This window comes from Lactuca serriola, chromosome 3, assembly GCF_051521515.1.
Source record: "Lactuca serriola cultivar US96UC23 chromosome 3, Lser_US96UC23_V15, whole genome shotgun sequence".
NCBI classification, from domain to species: domain Eukaryota; kingdom Viridiplantae; phylum Streptophyta; class Magnoliopsida; order Asterales; family Asteraceae; genus Lactuca; species Lactuca serriola.
Genome location: NC_136410.1, coordinates 35138617 through 35161949, shown reverse-complemented (window position 1 = coordinate 35161949; position 23333 = coordinate 35138617). Strand labels below are relative to the sequence as shown.

The window sequence follows — 23333 nt, the reverse complement described above, 5'->3', positions numbered from 1 at the left end:
ACCACTAATGAGTTTTGAGCATAACAAACAATTCCTATGTGTGCATGCAACCATAATATATTGGATCTATGTTTTCTCTATTAGACATACAAGCATTGAACACAAAACAAGAAACCCTAGGAGGCAACTACAATTTTCGAAATTAACAATAAACTAGAGTTTAGATACATACCTTGATTGTTATATTGTAATAACAATGAAATACTTGAAGACCATGGACTTGAGAGCAAGTGTCACAAGTGTAACATCTCTAATGGATCACAAACATACTAAGCAAGAGGATGAGAGGATAGAGGGGGAAGACACTTGAAAATTTTGGCTATCCTTAGGGTTTGATGGCATGGCCGAAATCCATAGGGTTTAGGCTCCTTAAATAGTTGAGGTTGCTTAGAGCCAAAGTTATGGTTTGCTGGAGGAAACCTTAATTTCAAACTTAAGGCCTAAGCAACCCATGGACTCTCCATCCTTAAGGACACAGACAAAAATTCTAGGGCCTCCCTATAAGTTTTTTTTCCAACCCTTCTAGGTTAGTCCAAGAGCCCAAAACCACAACTATTAATTAATTGCTAATAATCTCCTGTACTTTTAATTAATTCCTTTAATAATTCCAAATTAATTTCTAATTAAATATTAATTAAATAACATGATTTCTAATTTTTATATTATTTTCATAATACATTAATAAATCATTTTCTATATTAATTTATTATTCCAAATAATAAATTCTTCCTCTTTCTCAATAGGTCATCTTGTATAGTTGCTAGTATGAAGGCAACCCAAAAGGTCTGTGCTACTATCAATTCAAGTACATACCAATTATAGTTATAGACTTAGATACCTAATCCAACAGTAACAAGGTCAAAAGGACTAATTTTCGTAGATTCGTTATGTTGTAAGTGTATGCTCTATTCTTGTTCTTCATCAAACGAGAATCATATTTCATATGAATGGATTTGTTGCAACTCCAACACACAACTTTTGGTCTCTTATGCCATCAATCTTTAAGAAAAAAATTGTCTCTTTTGAGAAATGGAATTAAAAATCAGAAGTGGCTTTACTCTAAAAATAAGGATATTTAACCCGAATTTATGGAGTGCAAATAGAAATCCATATCTAAATGGGTGTTGGAAGGCTATGAAAAGTCATTGTACTTTCACATGTTGATCAACATACATCTTTGTTCAAAATCACGAAGGATCAATTACCTTGAAATAGACAATATATGGGTTATGGATCCACTGCTGATTAGTCAAGAAAAAAAGTTGTCTTTTTTTTTTTGAAAGAAAATTGATAAAAATTATGATTAACTTTCATTATTAAAGAAATCGATTAATTCTTTTTTTAGGTAACTATCAATCATTATAAACAGGTTTTTGGAGTTATGATCCAATTTTAATTTGTTATAATTTAATTAAAATACATAACTACTAATTTTTCTTTAACTGATAAATATGATAACTGCTATTTAGCCTTTGGATCATATTGATTGTATGACTTAGATCTGTTTACACATTCTTAATCTTTTAATTAGTGTTTTCAAATTAGCCTTCCATATATAGTATGATATTCAAAATTTTGTACACACTTTTCAATATTTTAATTGGTGCTCTCAAATTAATTTTTCCTATACAACATGATACTCATGGGTCTATTTGTCTTTTCACTTTTAGAGTTGCTATTCGGAGTAGTGTTGGTTTTCTTCTTCCAATCTCAACCAAACTATAGAGGGAGAATTCTTGGAGCATTTTTTAGGCCGTTTTCTAGGGATTTTACTCACATTTTCTTGCATTTATCTTTGGAGATGAATGTTAGTACAATTTACTATTTTCTTGCTTTAGTCGTGAGCAACTAAGTTTTTATTAGTAGATTTTAGGTATAATCTATGAACAACTAGTTTTGCATTGAAGTTTTTTAATCTTCTATATCTATGAATGCAACTTCTATTTGAATTTTCAAGTTACTATTGTGTTTTTATTCATGAATTTAAATGCTTGAGTAATATTAGTTATTTGTTTTCTTGATTACGTAAAATATTATCAAAACATTTAGTAACAAATGGTTTTGAGAGATGTTTGCATTTATTTTTAAATCTTGGGTTCGTATTCTCCAAATAGAAATATAAGCTTTTGATTCTTGTTGGACTTGATGGTTCTTGAATCATAATGCTAGTCAACTTATATGAACCAAATGCTTATTTCATTCATGATTTTGATTAAGATCTGTTAAGAGCTTTTCTAAGTATCATACTATGTAAGAAGGATCTAGGTGATTCAAGCTTTTAAATTGTTATAGTCAAATTAGATTAAACTAAAAGTATTACACCATAATTTTTGATGATAAACGAGCTAGTTGTTCTTGTGACAATATCCCAATGTTGATTACCTCTCCATTGTTAATTATTTCACTTGATATTCATTCACTCTTGCAAATTACTTCCCTTGTTCAAACTAGAACTCTAAACAAACAAATACACCCTTGTTCAAACTAGAACTCTAAACAAACAAATACACCCTTTTCTTATTTAGAAAGCCTTTGGCCATCAACCACCTCCAATTGTCGACGACTTCTTTGTCGTTCTTAAAACCCAAGCCAATAAAGCTTGATAGACGCACATGTGAATAAGACGAGCACCAGATTCCGGAATTGGTGATGGTTTCACCGAAGAAAGAGAACAAATCGGAATGACATTGCGAGTGTGGTCGTTTTAAACCCTCCTCTTTGTCGTTTATGTCAGGCTGTCGTCATTTGAAACCCTCCTCAAAACCATACCCGACTGTTTGAAACCACCATCGACGAAGATCTTAGATCTGAGACGAAGGAGTATCAGATCTGAGAACGGGTATCCGATCAGAGAAGTAGTAGTAGTATGATGATGATGATGATGATGATGATGATGATGATGATGAGGAGAGAGAGAGAGAGAGAGAGAGGTTCCGAACAATGAAAATGGTGGTGAGTGGTGTTCCGATGATGGTGGTGAGTGGTGCTCCGGTGATGGTGATGGTTGGTTCTCCGGTGATATCAGTGCTCCGATGGTGGTGGAAAGGTAATGATGTTGTTGGTGATTTTTTGTGGTTGAATAATAAAAATATAAGATAATGGAAGGGTGTGGATGGAGTTGGAATTTATTTTTCTATTTTTTTAAATACATCATAAATTACAGTTAAATTAAAAATAGTATAAGGAGGATAATATTCTCATTTTTAAGTCTAATAAAGGATGCAACGTGCATATTTAAACTAAGGAGGGATGAAGGTTATATGTTGTAAAAAAATAAAGGACGATCCGAGTTAATATTTGAAAATAAAGACCAAACGTACCTTTTGACACATGCATTAGAAACGATAAGTGTAATTTACTCATATTTAAATGATGTTAGAAAACCAATTTTAACTTTTAAGAATAGATCGCATAATTTTACAAATTGAGTCGGTCTCCACGGATATGATCCGTTCATGTAAGGATCAATGTCATATTATCGATCTCTGCACCTTATAGTTTTTTTCCATTGTTAGGTGCTGTTTGTTTTTCTGAAGTCAAAATGTCCGCAGTCTGCAGACCACATCTGCAAGCCTCTGCAGCAGAAGAGGTGGACCAAACGTCTGCAGTCTGCAATAAGAAGACTGTTTGTTTTTTAATGTCTGCAGGCTGCTAAAATAAACTAAATTTTAAATAAAAATTATTTTACAAACTTAAAATGATTTTTCAACACCAAAATTTTAATAATAATAGTCATACAACATTGAAAATAAAATTAATGCAACTAAATTCGTCAAACAATCAAAAAATGGTTTTAACTAACATCATTCGCCATGACAATGTTTTTGTGTATTGATTTCAACTAACATCATTCACAAATATGATTTCATAAGGTATTGTAACATAGACAACTATTCAACAACAATTTTAAGCACATTCAACACCAATTTTATGCACATTCAACAACAATTTAAAGAACAAATCAACAAGAATGACAACATTCACAGCAATATTTCTTATTTCTAGCACTTGATTTCATCAATTTCAGCAACATCTAACATCAAATTTAAGAAAAAACAACTATTTTCAGCAAAAGGAATCAAGAAATTTGACTAGATTATAGACTTTTCAGCATGAATAAACATCAAATTTAAGAATAAACAACTGATTTCAGCAAAAGAAATCAAGAAATTACAACATTCACAACAATATTTCTTATTTCCAACACTTGATTTCATCAATTTCAGCAACATCCAACAAGAAACTTATGCAAGAAAGGAAAAAGGAATCAACAAATTTGAGAAGATTATACACTTTTCAGCAAGAATATACACCAATTCCATGTGAAATTTGAAAAAAAAGGAAACAGAGCATACCTTCGATAGCTACCAGGTCCGACAGCCGAAAGGAAGATTAGCGCAACCTGAAGTTTGGTGTTGTGGTCGGCGACGGTCGGCGTAGTGGTCGGCGGAGAGCCCCGATGGAGTGCGGCAGGGAGATCGGTTGTTGAGCAAGGGTTGAGGAGCCGATGGTGGAGATGGGTTCGTTCAAGGAGAAGTCGACTGGAATAGAAGTAGCGGCGTTTTTTTAGGTTAAAAGCCCGCAGATGTGAGAAGTGGGTGGTCCATGTCTGTGTGGTGAAAACTTCGCGCAGACGTTTTTAAATCTTAGCCCTTCGAAAAAACAAACAATCTGCTGAGAGAAAAGTCTGCGCGTTGTCTGCGGGGCGAAGACAAAAGTGGTGCTGCAGATCTTTTAAAAAAAACAAAAGACTCCTTAATTATTTCACTTCATATCACCCACTCTTGCAAATTACTCTCGTTTATCAAACTAAAATTCTAAACAAACAAATATCCCTTTTTTATTTAAATGTTGTTAAAAAACCGTTTTTACGAATACATATCATAGTTTTACAAATTAAGTCGGTCTCCATGGTTATGATCCCTTCATGTATGTATCATTGTAATATTATCGATCTCATACACCTTATGGTTTTTCTTTGTTCAGTCGAGCTTTCTTCAAACTCCATGCACTCAACTCAGAGATCACTACACTTTCTGTTCCGTAGTTGAAGGTGAACAGTCGGGCATCTTCTCCAATGGCCAATGTCGGGTAAACCCTAGCTGTTATACAAGTCTTTCCTCCTCCCCCAAAGCTCTCAACGATTGAGTGATCTATCTGTACAAATCCAAGATCAAACAAACTACATTACAGCTCACAATAGGAAAATATATATGTAACAAAAACAAAAGTAGATTTACGAACCAAGGTTCTGAGTGAAATTTCATCTTGTTGAGGAACTATGTCCACAAATGCTCCATACGACGTTTTGTCAATTCCATTCTTTGTAGAAGACCTTGGATTTGTAAGTTTTCGACATGTTATATCTTTAATATTTGAATAAGTTAGAGATACTTGAATCAATCGTAGAAAACCTACCGGCTTTGATCACTGCACATTGCCACAACGTATCGTCCCTTCTTTTGAAAAACCCTAAAGAAGATTGCAGTTTGTTCGGTCAAGTCGTTGGAAGCCAAAGCTAAAAGCCCAAATGGTCCGAATTTGCCTTTCTTTGCTGCATCACTTTCGGTGCAGATAAGCTGTGGATCATCCCAACTCGGGTCCAGTTCTTCGACTTCTTCTAAATTACTTAATTTGAACGAGATCTTCACATCAGCCTTTCAAATAATTAACCAATTATTAGCTGAAATGGATTATTAAACTAGATTTATCAAGAATTGATGGCTTACAAGTTGCTGCTTACCTGAGAAGCAGTGATACCCTGAATTTCATGTAATGAACCACCTTCAAGCTTTTTGTTTTGAAAACTAACTTTGTTCTCATGTAACATCTCGATTTCCTCGATAGGCCATTGTAGGAGCTGCTTCTGGTTTTTGTCGAGCCAAATACTCCTCGGAAATGACTGTATGTGATACGTGAGTCAATGATCTTATATATAATTAAGGAGATAAGATAAAAGTAATAAGTGAAATTAATGAATCTTTGATTACTTGAACTCCGGCCCATCCTTTCGCGATAGCATCAGCTTCAGAATCAGTCTCGTGCACCCAACCCATAATTATCCTTCGCTTTTTCACAGGATCGAAGAACGATTTGGAAGCGTAGTACCTCCCGTAATCAAGCCTTAAACTGCTGAGTGTTAATTCATCTTCAGGAACATAGTGTTCTTTCTCAGGATTGTAATTCCCAATCACGTAGTAGTCTTTAAATTGATCTTGTAATCCCACCTTCAACACATGCTTTACCTCGTTACTAGGGTTTATGACAGATGTATCGACCCCATTCGTGCTATCAACCCACACCGGAAAGAAATCAGGGCATTCCCATATTCCAGTTCCTGGAACTTGATGAAGTGGGGAATCATGTTTACTCCAATTAACAAGATCGTCGGAGTGGTAAAGAAAAGCGATTCCCGTCTTATCTTTCTGACTTCCGACAAGTAATCTCCATTTCCCATCTTCTTGGAGCCAGGTGGTGGTCGGGTCTCTGAAGTCATCGTGTTGAATCCCTTCCGGCAGGCTTATGACTGGATTGCCGGCGTGCTTCACCCATTCTTTGAGATATGGATCGGATAAGTCCTTTGGGACGGCCAAATTCTGGACCTGGCGGTTTTCAGAGTCGATTCCGGTGTATAGCATGATAGGTTTGTTTCCGGGGAGGATGGTGGCGGAGCCAGACCAGCAGCCATTGATGTCAAAGGGGTCGATTGGAGTGAAGGCTGAGTCCAGATGGATCCAGTTTATCAAGTCGTGTGATACAGAATGTCCCCAATGCATTCGTATGTTGAAGAATGGGCCGAAAGGGTTGTGTTGATAAAAGAAGTGGTATACTCCATTGTACCACATTTGTCCTGTTTTAGAATTAAAAATAATCTTCTTTTTAATTAGTTCACAACAAAATAAACAAAATGAAATAAATCAAAAAGTAGGTGTTGAAGATCAGTAGATCACGTACCATTAGGATCTGCGTCAATGAATCAGTCAGATTTCATGTTCGTCGTCACACATCAAGGAAACCATTGCGATATTAGAACATGTATGGAAAGAAAGTGAAAGCTGAAGAACAGAAGAAGAAGACGACAAAGTGAAATATGAAAAGAAAAGCTCACCGTTCATCCAGTTTTGTGGAGGCTGGAAGTGAAATGCCGTCCGATACGGCTGCCCCGACGCGGCAGCAAGAGGAGATTCCGCCGGCGTACTGCTGGGATTAGACATGATCCAAGTCAAGCACCAGAAAAAATATCAGGAGCAAACTGGCGCTTTTCAACACCACCAAACGCAGATCGGAAGACTGTGATTCCCTCTTTTGGTCTAACATTTTAATATAATATAATTCCTGATCATTTGGTAATAACACGGTTAGGTTTACAATAATTCACTTTTTTTTAACATACTTCAACAATATATTCTTTTATAAAAGATTGACGTGACATATAACCATCAACAATACTCAATAAGGTCCAATATAAAAATCTTGTTCTTGTTTTATAAGACCACAATATAATGATATATCAAGTTTAATCTAATTGAGTAATTTCTTGAGTAAAACAGATATTCTGGAAAACATAGTTATATTTTGTTATCGACAAGTTATTTTATGAGAAATTAATATCCTTCTACTTTTTTTTTGTTTCTACATATCCTTCTACCGAATAAAAAATGGTGACATGTGTAACATTTTAATGTTAATTTAATGAGATTTAATGATATTTTAGAATATTAATATGACACATGTTATCATTTAAATGGGTAGAAGGGTTGGTAGGATCAAAACGTAAAAGGATATTTAATTTCTTTTATTTTATTTTACTAATTTATTTATTCATGTTTTAATTTACAAAAGAAAACTAAAATAACCGTTTTATATAGTGAGCCTTTTGCTAAATGTGAAGCCTCTACAAAACAGGTATTTGTCAATTTAACATGATGGTTTTGTCACTTTAACATTGAGGATCACCAACTGCGAAATCGACCCCTTCGAATCCCTCCTCCCCACGTTTGACATTTGGGGAGAAGTTGAGTTTTTCAATTTTTTTGGGCCTTTGGGAGAAGTTGACTTTTTCGTTTTTAGGCTTTTTAGTTTTGTTGTGGGTCCTCAATGGAAATTTGAGTTTATCGGGTTAGATTTTGTACTTTGTACACTACTACAATTTTTTTGGGCGTATAATGTAAAATTTACAATTTTGGGTTAGACGTGTAAAAACTAAATATGATAAAAGCTAATAAACAAATGCCAAAAGATGAAATAAGAAGGTATGAAAGGGACTCAATTTATATCCTAATTATGAAAAGGGCTTTATGTGAAAATTACTTAATTAAAAAGGAATTAAGTGTCAAAACATAACACTAAAACGAAAGAAAAATTAAATATAACTAAAATAAATATAAGTGATGGAACATGGGGTGTTATTTGTAAGTCTCGTAATACCAAATATTTAGGTACTAAAAGGATAGAAGGGACCATAAATTTTTATAGTGGGTTTCGTTGCCAGTGAGGTGGGCGGAGGACAACGGTGACGACAACCAATGGTGATGAAAATATATCCAGGGTTTTTAGAGAGATTAAAAACGAATTCAAATTATGAACGATGAGGGGAGAGGATGCCAAATATCTTTTTTATTCTTTGCACTATTTTTTTTAGTCTTTTCAGGATAAAGTATGACGAACTGTTAGGTTTAACATGAGATGAAGAGTCTACACATTTTTAAGAGTAATTTGGGTCAAATACACGATGACATTCTATGTGATACAAATATTGGAGTGACCGCCTCATTGTCTATATGTTACAAATATGGGAATGACCGACTCATTTTTTCAATTTTCACGTGGTTGTATCTTGAGCATAGTAAATTGTATTTAAGAGTTTTTGCTTAAAAAACATGTATCTTGTGCATAATAACTTGTATTTAAGAGTTTTTGTTTAAATGCTATATAAGTAGTTAGTGTGTGTGTGTGTATATATATATATATATATATATATATATATATATATATATATATATATATATATATATATATATATATATATATATATAGTAGTCGTTTACCCACGCTAAGCGTCGGATAGAAATACGATGATTGAACATAGAGCTTGATGAACATATCGAGTGTAGGAGTTACCGGAGACCATGGAGATATTTTATTTACCAAACTAGAAGTAAAGATATTAAAATGTTTACATATAACTTATATAATTTGGAAAATATTTAGTGATGGTGTGTAAAGATAAAAATAAGGGGTTAATTGCTATGGATTTACAAAGTTTATAATTATTGTATAAATAATCAAAAAATGGTGCTTTTGTGATGGGATCTTAGTTACTTTTTTCATTTTTGTGATTATCCTAGAATTTGGCTAAAAGGTAGTTCGGTTTATGTTCGGATCTTATTTATTCTTGTCATTTTGTGTTGGAAACAACAAATCAACCTAAATCATTAACCGTGTTTTGAGGTTATGTGTGTATGTATGTATGTGTATGTGTGTGTGGAAGGTTGTTAAGGATTTGTATCATTGCGTTGTTTTGATAAGGCAGTGAGCTTTATAACTTTTATTTTTAATAATTTAATTTAATATTTTTTGTTTGTTGATAATCTTTTAAGTAATAAAGTATTGAATAATATCTTAATAAAAACTTTAAAAATGATAATTTGTTTTCATCTAGAATAATTTATTTTATCAATGAATATTAATAGATAATTGACCCGTTAAACAAAAAAAAATATAAAAAAAACTTATCATAACATTTATGATTGGGAGCTGATCTATACACAACAATTTTCCCCGTACACAACAATTGGTGTTTTAAAATGTTGTATTGTACAACTATATAATGCATTAATAGTTGTGTATGACAAAAAACTGTTATGAACGAAAATAATTACAACTCTAAAGGAACCACATGATTAGCATTATTAGTCAACTTATACTGTCACTTTAAACTTTAAAATTTTAAACAAAAAATATATAATCATCAAACCTTCGTATAACAATTATGAACATCAACTTCAACCATAAGTTAAATCCACACCAATTTGAAATCTCCAAAGTCCAAAGTTAGTTGCTATTTTAAGATTGAGTTTTGGTGGCGTTTTCTGCCAATAAAACACAAAATTAAATAGAAGTCAATATACAAACTAAATAAAAGAAATTAAAAACAAAATCATATTTCATACAAAAAATTTATTATCACACATTTAAATTACTTGTTTCGAAACTAAGACCCAAAAAAAAGACTTTTCATTAATAAATTAGGGTTTTTTCTATCCAAAAAATATGAAAATTTTCGATACCTAAAGGAAAATTTATATGAAAGATGGTTGTGAAGCAAGGATGACATAAACTGACCTATGATCATTATTTGTTAGTTACTTTGAGTCTTTAACCTTGTAAATCTAAAACAAGAAGCAGAATATCAACAAATTTTTAAATGACATCCAAGGGCATAATGATCATTACTCTATAAATTTTTTAACATCAACAATAGCACTCAAGCATATCAAGAAGTGGCATCATACCTTATATCTAATCATTTGGTAACAAAATACTCCATGGGATGCAGATAAAAAAAAACAGTAAAATTAGACCTTCAACATCAGACCTCAACTAAGTCAATAAACAATGACACATAAAAATTAACCCAAAAATATTTTTTTAAAACTACATCAAACCTGACTCTTTTGCTTGAGTTCCTGAATTAATCAACCAGTTTCTCCTTAAAAATAAAAACCCAACGGCTCCTCTTTGTATTTCAAACACATCAGTAACCAATAACTTCTGATATCTTACGGTTCTCATGTATTTAAACAAAAAAACCAAGTTTAGCACCACTTATGTTGTAGAATGGCCATTTTCTTGAATAACAAAAACCTAAATCAAATATTTTTAAGGAATACACACATGCCCTGTTTCTTATGCCTTTTAATGACAACCAACGTCACACACACACAATCGAGACTATTTCTCACTTAGATAGTTACAAACACATATATTTAGAAAAACTCAAGAAAACTAATATGGAAGAAAATAAAAATGAAACACAAACGTGGTATACTTATTATTTGACTTCTTGTTTGGGGTTCATTGCTAGCTAGTGATATAGGTCTGATCTGAAAAAAAAATTCAACAATATAACCAAAAAAGAAATTCATCAAAAAGAAAACCTCGATCGATCACTAATGGTCGGAGCTACAAGTCTTAAAGAAAATGATGAACATTTGATTTATCTTCAACAAAAAGAAGACTATTCGGAAGAATCTTTGAAAAAGGAAGAATCACATATAAATTTGTTAATTAACCTTAAATTCGCAAACAAACCCGATACAAATAAACAAAAATGAAACGCAATAGAAATCACCCACAAAAAGGCGAAATTTATCAGGTTCAATATTGTATAGACAAAGAAGGAGATACCTCTTGATTTGAGAAATTTTAAGGCTTAGTTGATGGCAGTGGCAGAGATACAGTCTGAAACAATTTTTTTTTCTTCACAAGATCAACATATTTAAATGCCGAAAAAAATTAGGTGGTGCAACAGTGGATCTTATAGAGGAACAAAGATTTGAATGAGTCTTCCAAATTTTAAGCAAAAAATTAAGGAGATAGTGATTTGAATTAGTCTTCACATGAATAATCTATTTTTAGCCTTGACTTATCTATTTTTGTTGACCAGAAAAGATTTTAATGCATAACTTCGTTGTACATGTTGCAATAAGGTTTGTACGACTTAAAATTTAGTATTTGACTAAATATGCTTTATAAGGTTATATATATATATATATATATATATATATATATATATATATATATATATATATATATATATATATATATATATATATATATATATATATATATATATATAGTAGTCGTATACCCGCACAAAGCGGCGGCTGACGAGTGGCTTATATCGGCAATTATTTTCTTTTCTGCAGACAATGATTTGTTTCGGTTTAACAATTTATTTATTTTAGGAAATATGTCATATTAAATGTATTGACAATTAGTTTCATTTTGAAACATGTTATTTTCTATTAACACAATGTAGATACATATTGTTACCGGTTTTTATGCAATAAATAGTTGTAACCCTTGCAATAGAACGTAAAATAAGTTTTTAGTGTGCATAAGTTGGGGCCTTTATGGTTTGTGGTTAATAGTATCGATTTATGTAACGCCTGTGTTTCCGGGCTTGCCGTTATTAGCAATATAATAGTCTAGGTTAACCTTTGTAACCCGTTTTGAAATAATAAGATTGTATTATTTGAGTATTATGTGTTTTGTGATTAATTGCTTAATTATGTGGTCTGATTAATTAAGAATAAAAATAAGCGTCAAAATTTAAGTGTAAAATAAACTTAATATCCTTGGTTAATGTTGTAGTAGTCGAAACGAGGTTTCCGAATATATATAGAACGCCCAAATCTGACTTCGTATGAGGAAGTTATGATTTATCGAAGTTCCGGCTTAGCGGTATACAGCCTGAAATACTCGAATTGAGATCGAGCGGTTGTTAGCTGAAGCAATCTAAATGAGAATCGAAGATCTCGTTGTTGGTATCGAAGCGATAAAAAGTTAGGCGAGAATGGACGTCAAACGAAGAAGTTATGAATTTATAACGAAAGTTTCTGTCGCGGCCTATTAAATATAATTAATAAAAATAAAGTCAAAATTAGCCGATGGAGTCTAAACGAAAGTCGTAGAGCATGGTCTCACCTTTCCGTGGATATAAAGAACGTCGAAAACGGAGTTCGTATGAAGAAGTTATGAATTTCCGAAGTTTATTAATCATTTTGTATTTAAATTTAAATCAAAATTCGGAAGCATTATCCGAAGGAGTCACCGATCTGATCCGAGGTACGCCCCGCGTACTCGAGTACGCCCCGCGTACTCCGAGGGATGTCGACACTCGCACTCGAGCACTTCGGATACGTAAGCAATGACGTTTTGGGCAGTACGCCCCGCGTAACGCAGTACGCCCCGCGTACTCCGAGGTTCCAGCCTCTATATAAAGGATCCGAAGGCAGCCTCATTTCTTGTTCATTTTCTTCTCTTCTCTCTAGTCTTTTACATCGTTTTTCGTGCCGAAGCTACCCCGAAGCCCCGGTATCATACTCTAGCCCCGAGGCAAGTCCTGAGATCCCGAAGATCCCGAGAAGCGCGGTTCCCGAGTCGAAGCTCTGCCCGCGAGAAGTTCGATTTTCGAGGAGATCTTCCAGATCTGCTGTGGATTACTACTTCTATAAGCCGTAGTGCTGTCGGATCGTCTTCTGATCAAGTGAGTGTGTAGTTATTTCTTCTAATACAATAATACGAAGTATTTTATATAAAAATACGTGCTATGTGTATATATTTGGTTGTGTTATGTGTGAATGAGTATTCACTCTCTTCTATCTTATAGATCTGCTTATTTCGTTATGAGATATGTGTTATGTGTGTGTGTGCCTCATCTGTTATGCGATATATGTGTTGATTAAAGCATGCTATACAGGTTTTCTTTAAACTACGTATGAAAATATATATTTTATCTACTAATATGTTGGGTAGAACATGGGTAGATAGTTGGTGTGTAATAAACAGATGAGAGGCCTCGATGTTGTTGTTGTTGTTGATCTAGTTATTCAGCGGAGTATGGATAACGACCATGGACTCTTTCTAGACAGTCCAGTGGAACGCTAGCAGGTTCATAACCTGTAGGTGTTGTGAACGATGTGTTCACCGGTGTACTCTATCCCCCTCATGGTTGCCTTTAGGATATCTATTGTTGAGGAAACCCCTTCGCAGTGATGTCCGTCCCGATGAAAATCCTAGATTAGGTCCCTTGAGATAGTTGTTTTAGGGACGTAAAGTGAGGATAACGGGAATGGGTAATCGGGATAGTGATTGGTTGGTGAAATTAAATATAACTTATTTATTGTGGGTTGAAAACCCTATATGCTCACCAGGCTCCCAAGCCTGACCCACTCAGTTTTATTTGTATTACAGGAAGTGGCACAAGGGCGTAAGATGGATGGATCATCTTGTTGTTTTGTTTACAAGTCTGTATATGTATATATTTGTTGAATGACTTGTAATGTTTATCGTTTATGCTTTATGGTCTGTATCGGAACATGACATCCCGAGTTTTGATTATATAATGAAATGCATCTCTTGATGAAATGCTTTGATAAATATTATTTTATCATGTTTTGTTTTGGGAACAAATTCCGCAACTCTTTCAAATCAAAAGGATTTACTCTGAAAATATTTAAAAGCATAAATGAAAATCGGTCTTTTCTGGCCGAGATTTTGGGGATGTCACAATTTAGGACTTAAGATTAACGTTCGTTTAATAAATATATGGTCTCGCATGAGTCGTCATCGATGACATGGAAGTAAAACCTTCGGTCTTTTATCCAGACTTATCCACCTCACAATAGGGATTAAAGTGGGCCAGGACCAACCTGAATGGACCCGACACCAAAAACCTGGAAACCATAATTAAAGGTTAAGAAGACCCAAGAACCGGACTGGTATAAAGGAACCGGTTCCGGTTTAGTTTCTGGTACCTAGGGGTGTAAGTGAGCCGAGCTACTCGTGAACTACTCGGGATCGACTCTTTAAAAGTTCGGCTCGAGATCGAATTAAACGAGCCTGAGCCGAGCTCGAACCTAAATATAAGGCTCGTTTATTAAACGAGCTCGAGCCGAGCTTCAGTTAGTGAGCCCGCGAGCCTAAACGAGCTTAAACGAGCCTATATATATATATATATATATATATATATATATATATACAAACACACACATACATACATTCATACACACATACAGACACACACACACACACACACACACACATATATATATATATATATATATATATATATATACACATATACATGGAGGCTCGTTTAGGCTCGATTAGGCTCGCGAGCCCACTGAATTGTTCACGAGCCGAGCCCGAGCTTCATTTTAAGGCTCGAATCGAGCTCGAGCTCGAGCTTCCTCAAAATTAAACGAGCCGAGCTCGAGCTTGGTCAAGCTCGGGCTCGGATCGACTCGTTTACACCCCTACTGGTACCGATATGGAACTTGTTAGAACCAAAAATTAGTACTTTGAACCGATTTTGGGTTTTAGACTTGAATGGGCCTGGAAACCTTGAAAGTTTGGTGTTTGAACTTTTGAATTGGTTTGGGCAATCATGTGGCGGGTAACGAACATGACGAACGTTGTTATTAGGGTTAAAAATAAAAGTACGTTACTATTTTATTTTAAAGTATGTTGCTATTATGTACATTGTCATTGTGATTAAAATTAAAAGTACTAACTATTTAGGCTATACATTACATGAAAAATAAACAAAATAATACGAATCATAGTCCTTCCCATTTCCATGCAAAACAAACATGATGAAATTGAAGTTCTCGTAATTCAAACACAATGTAACTTCTTTTAGCTTTTAGATTTCATATCCTTGTAGTTGTAGCTAGTTTTTAGAAAATATCATGAAACTGAAGTTCTCATAAGTCGAACACAATGTAATATCGGTTTACTCGAGCAATTTAACATTTATTAGCTACAACTTTTTTCATGCCTACCTAATATTAAGTCAATCTTAATAAATTCGATATTTTAATCATTTTTTTACTATTACATCTATTAATTGTTTTTTTTTTCAGTATAATAAATATAGTCATTTTATAAACCTTTCGTTGACTACATCCTTAAAACATTTTGATTATAAAGTTCATTTGTATAGTATGAACTGGGTGTGAGACCCATGTATTACATGAGTTAATTTAAAAAAATTAAATATAAAATTTTAACAATTTGAAAAGTTTGAATTTAAAAAAAAAATGAGAAATCTTTTGAATTATTAAAATTAATGAAACTTTAATGTATTAGATACATTACATATATAAACCCTTTTTAATAAATACCTTACATATATATTATCTTACATATTAAATGTGGAATTTTAATTTAATAAAATGACAAGTGGAAAATAAAAAATTTAAACATGTTAGAAAATACCATGTGTCCAAATGAAGGAGAAGAGGACATGTGGCAAAAAAAACCTTCATTTATTATAGTAGATTTGAAGGGTTAATTAGTATAAAATATAACTTCATTAATTTCAAAATACAATGAAAAAAATGTAAAGGTTGGACCGTTCAATTTCTAAAACAGATTGAAGTAACAAAATGATAAAGTATAATTTCTTTTATAATTTTCCATTTTCGAATTTGAAAGTTTATATGGTTTTAACAATTTCTTTAATGGTAAATAATTCAACACTTAACCCTTTTGGGATAGATTAATTACTATATTATTTTTATTTTTATTTTTACAAAAAAACAACCATGCTTATAGACACTTACATTAGTCAAACAACCCTGCCATAAGTGGTGTGAAATCAATAAAAACAACACAGAAAAAACAAAATATGTTAAAAAACATCTATATAAATCTCATCACACATCATTTCATTGTAAAACCAAAATACATATTTTATTAACTTCATGTACTATAAACATATTTACAAAGAGTTATCATCTTTGACAAATTCAGTTGTTATAAAAGTCATACGCAAATATCCAAACACGTGATCAATGAATCTTTAATAGATTGTAATAAAAGTCTTGCTAATACATTTAAAATACCATCTAATTCATTGTGACACTTAATCTTGAAACTCAATTTCATGTAAGCATTTCCATATTTGCCCTCATCCACTTATGATTTACTATTTCCAACTTTACCCTTGTTTTGCTAAAACCACCTTACCTTGACACATATCTCATGTATGTTCATAACCTTCTAAAAAGGTTCTTCCATCAACACTTGGGTTTAATGCAGTTAACTCATCAATTTGAGTAATTACCCCTTTACCCATTTGATGACTCTAAACCTGCCATATTTGATATAGTTAGCCTGTGAAGCTAACTTTATAACCATAGACCACATAAACAAAATTAAAAACCAAACACACCACCCAACCATGTTCCAACTAAAACCTGACAAGAGAGCAGTGAAGCAATGGAACAATTTTTACACAACATTATGTCAAATATGTACAACATGATCTAGTACAATGCATGGATTTTGGAAAAATACTAAAGACTGATAGAAAAAGCATATTGAGGGTCAATACAAAGAATAAATAATAATATTTTTATAAGGTTTGGATATAAAAAAAACCTTGAAAAAACTCAAATACTGCTTGGTGCTGGTGGTATGTAGTTGCAATTACCTTTTTGGTGAAGATAGTCTTTTATCGCAGTTAAGTATAAGGTCCTAATGAAATGCCAATTTACTGTAAACATGCAACAATTTCATCAACATAACTACTAATTCAAATGTTGTTTTACCATAAGAGGGTAATCCTCAAGATATTGAAGTTAAAGATTGTCCATCATAATTTCAGATTCTCTGATTACCAACATTTTCCAAACGCTTAGGTAAGAAAATTTTGTAGAATGTTATAATGTTTTTTTTGAAAGTACAACATTGTAATAGAATTAAATGAAAGTAAAATGCTCTGCTATCTAACCAAGTGTGTTTTGTAGGTTTGCATTAATTTGCAACTTCCATCTGTTCACACCTTTCCTTGAAACCTATATAACCTTCAACTTTGGTTGTGCAACATTTCATGGTCATGAGAAATAAACATGAAAGATAGGACGATTAATAAAGGTCATAAGAGATAACCAAGTTTAATTAAACTTAATGAATAATATTTTTAGAACTAGAATATATAAAGAAGAAAATAGACGACCAGCTTCCAGCTGAACTAATACAAGGTGTTTAAACATAAAAACAAAGGTTACATGAAAAGAGGCTAGCTATCAAGACAAAACACAACATAAATTGATAAAGATACTGTATGATTCATATTTTAATCAACCCATTGAAATATGTGTAAGGATCAACCAATCCAATAAAAGCAGCAGAGAAGTTGCATCAGCAACCAATAAAAGGTTCATGAACTTATCAACCAAGGACCAAGGGATATTAGACAAATCTAATTTTCTTGGAATTTTATCTATTTTCAAACAAAATGTATTTAATTTCGAGCATTTGTCTTTCTTTTCATTAACGGATTCATCATTTCTCTTCTAACTATTGCAAATAATGTCTATGTATAGCTATAAATATGGAAAAATAGTTTCAAAATCATAATATGAAAACAATAATCAACAAAAGCCAAAAAAACAAACCTTAGAAAATGGTCAGCAAGCACTTTATAGCCTTGACCCCTCTATATTTCCTTCAGTAAACAAACCAAAAATAACTCTTTATATGTACGAATGTGTATTAGGAATGTAGATTTGAATGCAAAAGCTTACATGATTATCTCTATTTATTTACATGGTGGTGTGAAGGGAGAAGAACCTTGGTCCACTTTAGTAGATCGAAAAGCTAATATGAATGGAAACATAACAATAGAAACTATTTATATGTATACACCATTAACATTCCCAACATGTAATAGTATGTGCTTGGGTCGGAGATCACACAAATTGAAACTTGCAAATGGAGAAGAAAACATAAATAAGAAAGCATAAGTAGAAGATCACAGCCAATTGCAATGACTGATTTGAAGGTGATGAAAGTGGTGGTAGCGGGAGCGTTCAATCTAGGTTTTATGGATGTAGAGAATAAGGTACGCTCAATTTTCTGATTTGTTGAGTTAGAAGGAGAAGTAGACGGTCAAACATCCACAATAGTAGCAATGAATGGTGGCCTACGATGCAGTTAAGCGATGTTATAATGGTGGTGACCGGTGAATGGGGGTGGCAGTGGCAAATGGATTTTTGGTTAGGCTTCTACTTTTCAGGGAGAGAAGGAGGATGTTGAAGAGTGAATGATCCAATGATGGTGGTGATTGGTTTCTGGTGTGCGTGTGACTTTTTCTTTTATTTGACCGAATAAGATTTTGATGCATAAATTACTTGTACATATAGCAATAAGTTTTGTACTTCTTAAAATTTAGCCTTTGACCAAATATATATATATATATATATATATATATATATATATATATATATATATATATATATATATATATATATATATATATATATATATATATATATATATACCTCCTCTAATAAATGAAACCTAAAAATGACACGTGTCGGTTTTTTATAATGTCTTTTTGACACGTGACATTTTTCTATAATTTTTATTATTTCCTTTTTTTTGTAACAAATCAAATTCAATCAAAAATTTGAAAATACAATATCTTATCCTAATAACATTATTATTTTATTTTGCTTAACAAATTGATACATAATTATTTACAATCGACAATATCTTTGTTTTTTTACAATTACTTCCACGGGTTATAACGTAATATATATATATATATATATATATATATATATTAAACATTAAGAAGACATAACCAGAACATAAATTTTGATGTTCAAAAGTTCAAGATCAATCCAAATAATAATAAAAAACATAATAACAATACCAAAAAGTTCAAACATCAAACAACAATTGCCATAAGTTTACATTGAATCTAAACATATAAAGATCGAAACAAATCACAAATACTGGCACCTCAATGCTTTGTGAGCTTATTCCTGAAAAGTTTTTTTTGTTAACCGTGGCTTATTGTAAAACTGGATGGTTTATTTTGAATCATAATTTAAAAAACTTGCTTTTAGTTGACCTGATCTCTGCGCAAATTCAATATTCAACGGGACAGATCAACCTGCTGTTTTAAACATTGGATTCTTCAATGCTCATTTGAGCTGACTTTACACTCCACGCATTCATCTCAGAGATCATGACACTCTTTGTTCCGTAGTTGAAAGCGAAGAGTTTGGCGTCTTTCCCAATGGCTAAACTGGGGTAAACCCTAGATGTTATACAACTCTTTCCTCCTCCACCAAAACTCTCAACGATTGAGTGATCTATCTGTAGAAATCCAAGATCAAACAAATTAATGACATTACATCTCACAACATATATATATATATATATATATATATATATATATATATATATATATATATATATATATATATATATATATATATATATAAGAAATAGATTTACGAACCAAGGTTCTGAGTGAAATTTCATCTTGTTGTGGATCTATGTCCAGAAATGCTCCATAAAATGTTTTATCACTTTCTTCCTTTTCCTTTTTAGATGACCTGGGATTTGTAGGTTTTAATTGGGAGATGTTAATTAGTTGGTTAACATTTGATTAATTTGGACATATCTGAATCCTAGAAAACTTACTGGCTTTGATCACTACACATTACCACCACGTATCGTCCGTTCTTTTTGAAAATCCTAAAATAAATTGCAGTTTGTTCGGTCAAGTCGTTTGAAGCCAAAGCTAAAAGCCCAAACGGTCCGAATTTGCCTTGCTTTGTTGCATGATATTTCGCGCAGATAAGTTTTGGATCAACCAAACTCGGGTCCAATTCTTCGGCCTCCTCCAAATTATCAAATTTGAACGAAATCTTCACATCAGCCTTTTCAATTTTTAAAACGAATCAATTGTTAGCCGAAATGGAATGAAATAATTTACCAAGAATTGATGGCTTAAAAGTTACAGCTTACCTGAGAAGCAGTAATACCCTCAATTTCATGTAACCCTTCACGCTTCTTATTTTGAAAACTACCTTCAATTTCACGTAAACCTTCAAGCTTCTTATTTTGAAAACTAACTTGGTTTCCGTATAACGTCTCGATTTCCTCGATTGGCCATTGTAGGAGCTGCTTCTGGTTTTTGTCGAGCCAAAGACTCCGTGGGAATGACTGTATGTGATATATGAGTTAGTAATGTTTATATACTATAATAGATGTAATTATAGTGAAATGAATGTTTGATTACTTGAACTCCGGCCCATCCTCTAGCGATAAAATCAGCATCAGAATCAGTCTCGTGCACCCAAGCCATAGTTATCCTTCGGATTTTCACAGGATCGAAAAACGACTTGGAAGCATAGAACCTCCCGTAATCAAGCCTTAAACCGCTGATCTGTGTTAAATCGTCGTTTTCAGGAACATAGTGTTCTTCTTCAGGACTGTACTTCCCGATCATGTAGTAGTCGTGAAAACGATCTATTAATGACACCTTCAACACATGCTTTACCTCCTTACTAGGGTTTACGACAGATGTATCGACTCCCATGGTGCTATCAACCCAAACCGGAAAGTAATCAGGGCATTCCCATATTCCGGTTTCTGGAGCTTGATGAAGTGGGGTATCATATTTAACCCAATTAACAAGGTCGTCAGAGTGGTAAAGAAAAGCGATTCCCGTCCTATCTCTCTTACTTCCAACAAGTAATCTCCATTTCCCGTCTTCTTCGATCCAGGCGGTGGTCGGGTCTCTGAAGTCATCCGATTGAATCCCTTCCGGCAGGTTTATGACTGGATTGCCGGCGTCCTTCACCCATTCTTTTAGATAGGGATCCGATAAGTCCTTTGGGACAGCCAAATTCTGGACTTGGCGCTCTTGGGTGTCGCGTCCGGTGTATAGCATAATAGGCTTGTTTCCGGGGAGGATGGTGGCGGAACCAGACCAGCAGCCATTGATGTCGAAAGGTTCAGTTGGAGCAAATGCTGGGTCTAGATGGATCCAATTTATCAAGTCGTATGATACAGAATGTCCCCAATGCATTCGTATGTCAAAGAGTGGGCCAAAAGGATTGTGTTGATAAAAGAAATGGTATACTCCATTGTACCACATTTGTCCTGGATGTATATATACATGCATTAGTACAAATTAAAAACCCATATATTATTCGAATGTTCTTGTTCTGTACCAAGGAGAAATACGTACAAAACTAACGTATTTACAGAAATGTGTATTTTAGATAAAAAAGAAAATCGATGATTGAACGAATGTCATGCATGAAATCCGATATAGATTCCTTATCTTAGTTGATATTTGTCACAAAAAAATAACAAATTAATTAAGTAAAAACAGAAAGACGAGGATGTGAATGCCAATGAGATAGAGATAGAAAAAGCATTTTGAGTAAAAAATGACGAATTAATGTTTCTTGAAGGCATTTTATTAACTGCTTTAATTCGTTATATATGACTTGAATATTTTTGTAAAAACTATAAAGTATAAAATCAATTTTTTTTTACTCAGGCGAATTGATAATTTGTTTAACATATTACAATTTATGTAACTTCAATGTTGATTCGGAAGTATAAAACTATAAGTTCATTAACTTCATAAATAATTCATTAACTTCAAAAATAAGAAAACTTTGATAAAGTTTCCCAAATTTAAATCATTTTTATAGAGCAAAAGCTTGACTTTCCTTTTATGTAAGTTGCCCTCTTTTTATTATATATATACCACGTGGATCCTCCCTTGACCAATACACATAAACCAATTTATGGATAAAATTTGTCTTAAATAAAAGTTTTTATAACTATTCTATTTTGTTTTACAAGTCAGACAAGTGGATATACAGTGATTTTGGACTGTCAAATAATTTATGTTTTTGAGGGTTCTTTTTTATCTCCTAAACCTGCTTTCAAAATTTGGGATTATGGAAAGACGAAGAGAGAAGAGAAAGAAAATAATTTATAATATTATTTCTAATAAATTATGTATAATATAATCATTGGTTCACAACAAAATAACAAGCAGTTTCAATAAACAAAATGAAAAACACAAATCGAAAAGACGGTTTTAAGGATTACGTACCATTAGGATCTGCGCCACTCAATCAAAGCCATGTTCGTCGTCACCAATCAAATAAGACATTGTGATATTAGAACATGTACATGATATGAGGAAGATAAAAGCTGAAGAAGAAAAAAAAAAGAGTCGGAATTAAATCATTAATAAGAAGATAAACTCACCGTTCATCCAGTTTTGCGGAGGCTGGAAGTGAAATCCAGTCCGATACGGTTGCTCCAACACGGCAGCAATCGGAGATTCCGACGTAGAACTGCTGGGAATGGACATGGTTCAAGTCAAACAACAGAAATATAGAAAGAAATATCAGATGCAGATTGGAGAATTGTGATTACCTTGTCAATATATACATATAGACTATAAGTGAATTACATAAATGGTTCTTAAGGTTTGCTGCTACTTACACAACTAATCCCTTACTTATTCTTTTCACATGTGTCATCCTTAAATTCTAATCTAATTATAGGCTTGGCCCCTATGTTAGCTTTGCGAACACATGCCTTGCATGGTGGGGGTATTTTTGTTATTTCGATTGATCATATTCATAAAAATAAAAACAATATGCCTTTCTTCTTTTCTCATACATTCCATCTCCTTTTTTGTTACTCTCGTGTGCTAGTGACCAAATTCCACACCAAAGAAGTCAAAATGGTAGAATGTGATT

General features: G+C 33.0%; 2 protein-coding genes and 1 long non-coding RNA gene across 3 annotated transcripts; all 3 read right to left on the bottom strand.

The window, feature by feature from the left end:
• Window positions 1–4815: 4815 nt before the first annotated feature.
• LOC145091866 (beta-fructofuranosidase, insoluble isoenzyme CWINV3-like) lies at window positions 4816–7220 on the bottom strand. The gene is made up of 7 exons (XM_079029684.1): window positions 7109–7220; window positions 6955–6963; window positions 5991–6850; window positions 5744–5902; window positions 5419–5657; window positions 5245–5335; window positions 4816–5157 (listed from the first exon to the last, which is right to left on the bottom strand). Exons 1-7 carry the CDS (start codon window positions 7212–7214, stop codon window positions 4966–4968), a joined length of 1656 nt encoding a protein of 551 aa, XP_078885810.1. The 5' UTR covers window positions 7215–7220; the 3' UTR covers window positions 4816–4965.
• Window positions 7221–9711: 2491 nt separating this feature from the next.
• LOC145091865 (uncharacterized) lies at window positions 9712–11512 on the bottom strand. The gene is made up of 2 exons (XR_013702320.1): window positions 11410–11512; window positions 9712–10091 (listed from the first exon to the last, which is right to left on the bottom strand). It is a non-coding gene; the product is annotated as an uncharacterized LOC145091865 (long non-coding RNA).
• A 7869-nt stretch (window positions 11513–19381) lies between these two features.
• LOC145091864 (beta-fructofuranosidase, insoluble isoenzyme CWINV3-like) lies at window positions 19382–22973 on the bottom strand. The gene is made up of 7 exons (XM_079029683.1): window positions 22834–22973; window positions 22676–22684; window positions 20837–21702; window positions 20563–20760; window positions 20236–20474; window positions 20051–20147; window positions 19382–19905 (listed from the first exon to the last, which is right to left on the bottom strand). Exons 1-7 carry the CDS (start codon window positions 22937–22939, stop codon window positions 19708–19710), a joined length of 1713 nt encoding a protein of 570 aa, XP_078885809.1. The 5' UTR covers window positions 22940–22973; the 3' UTR covers window positions 19382–19707.
• Window positions 22974–23333: the final 360 nt, after the last annotated feature.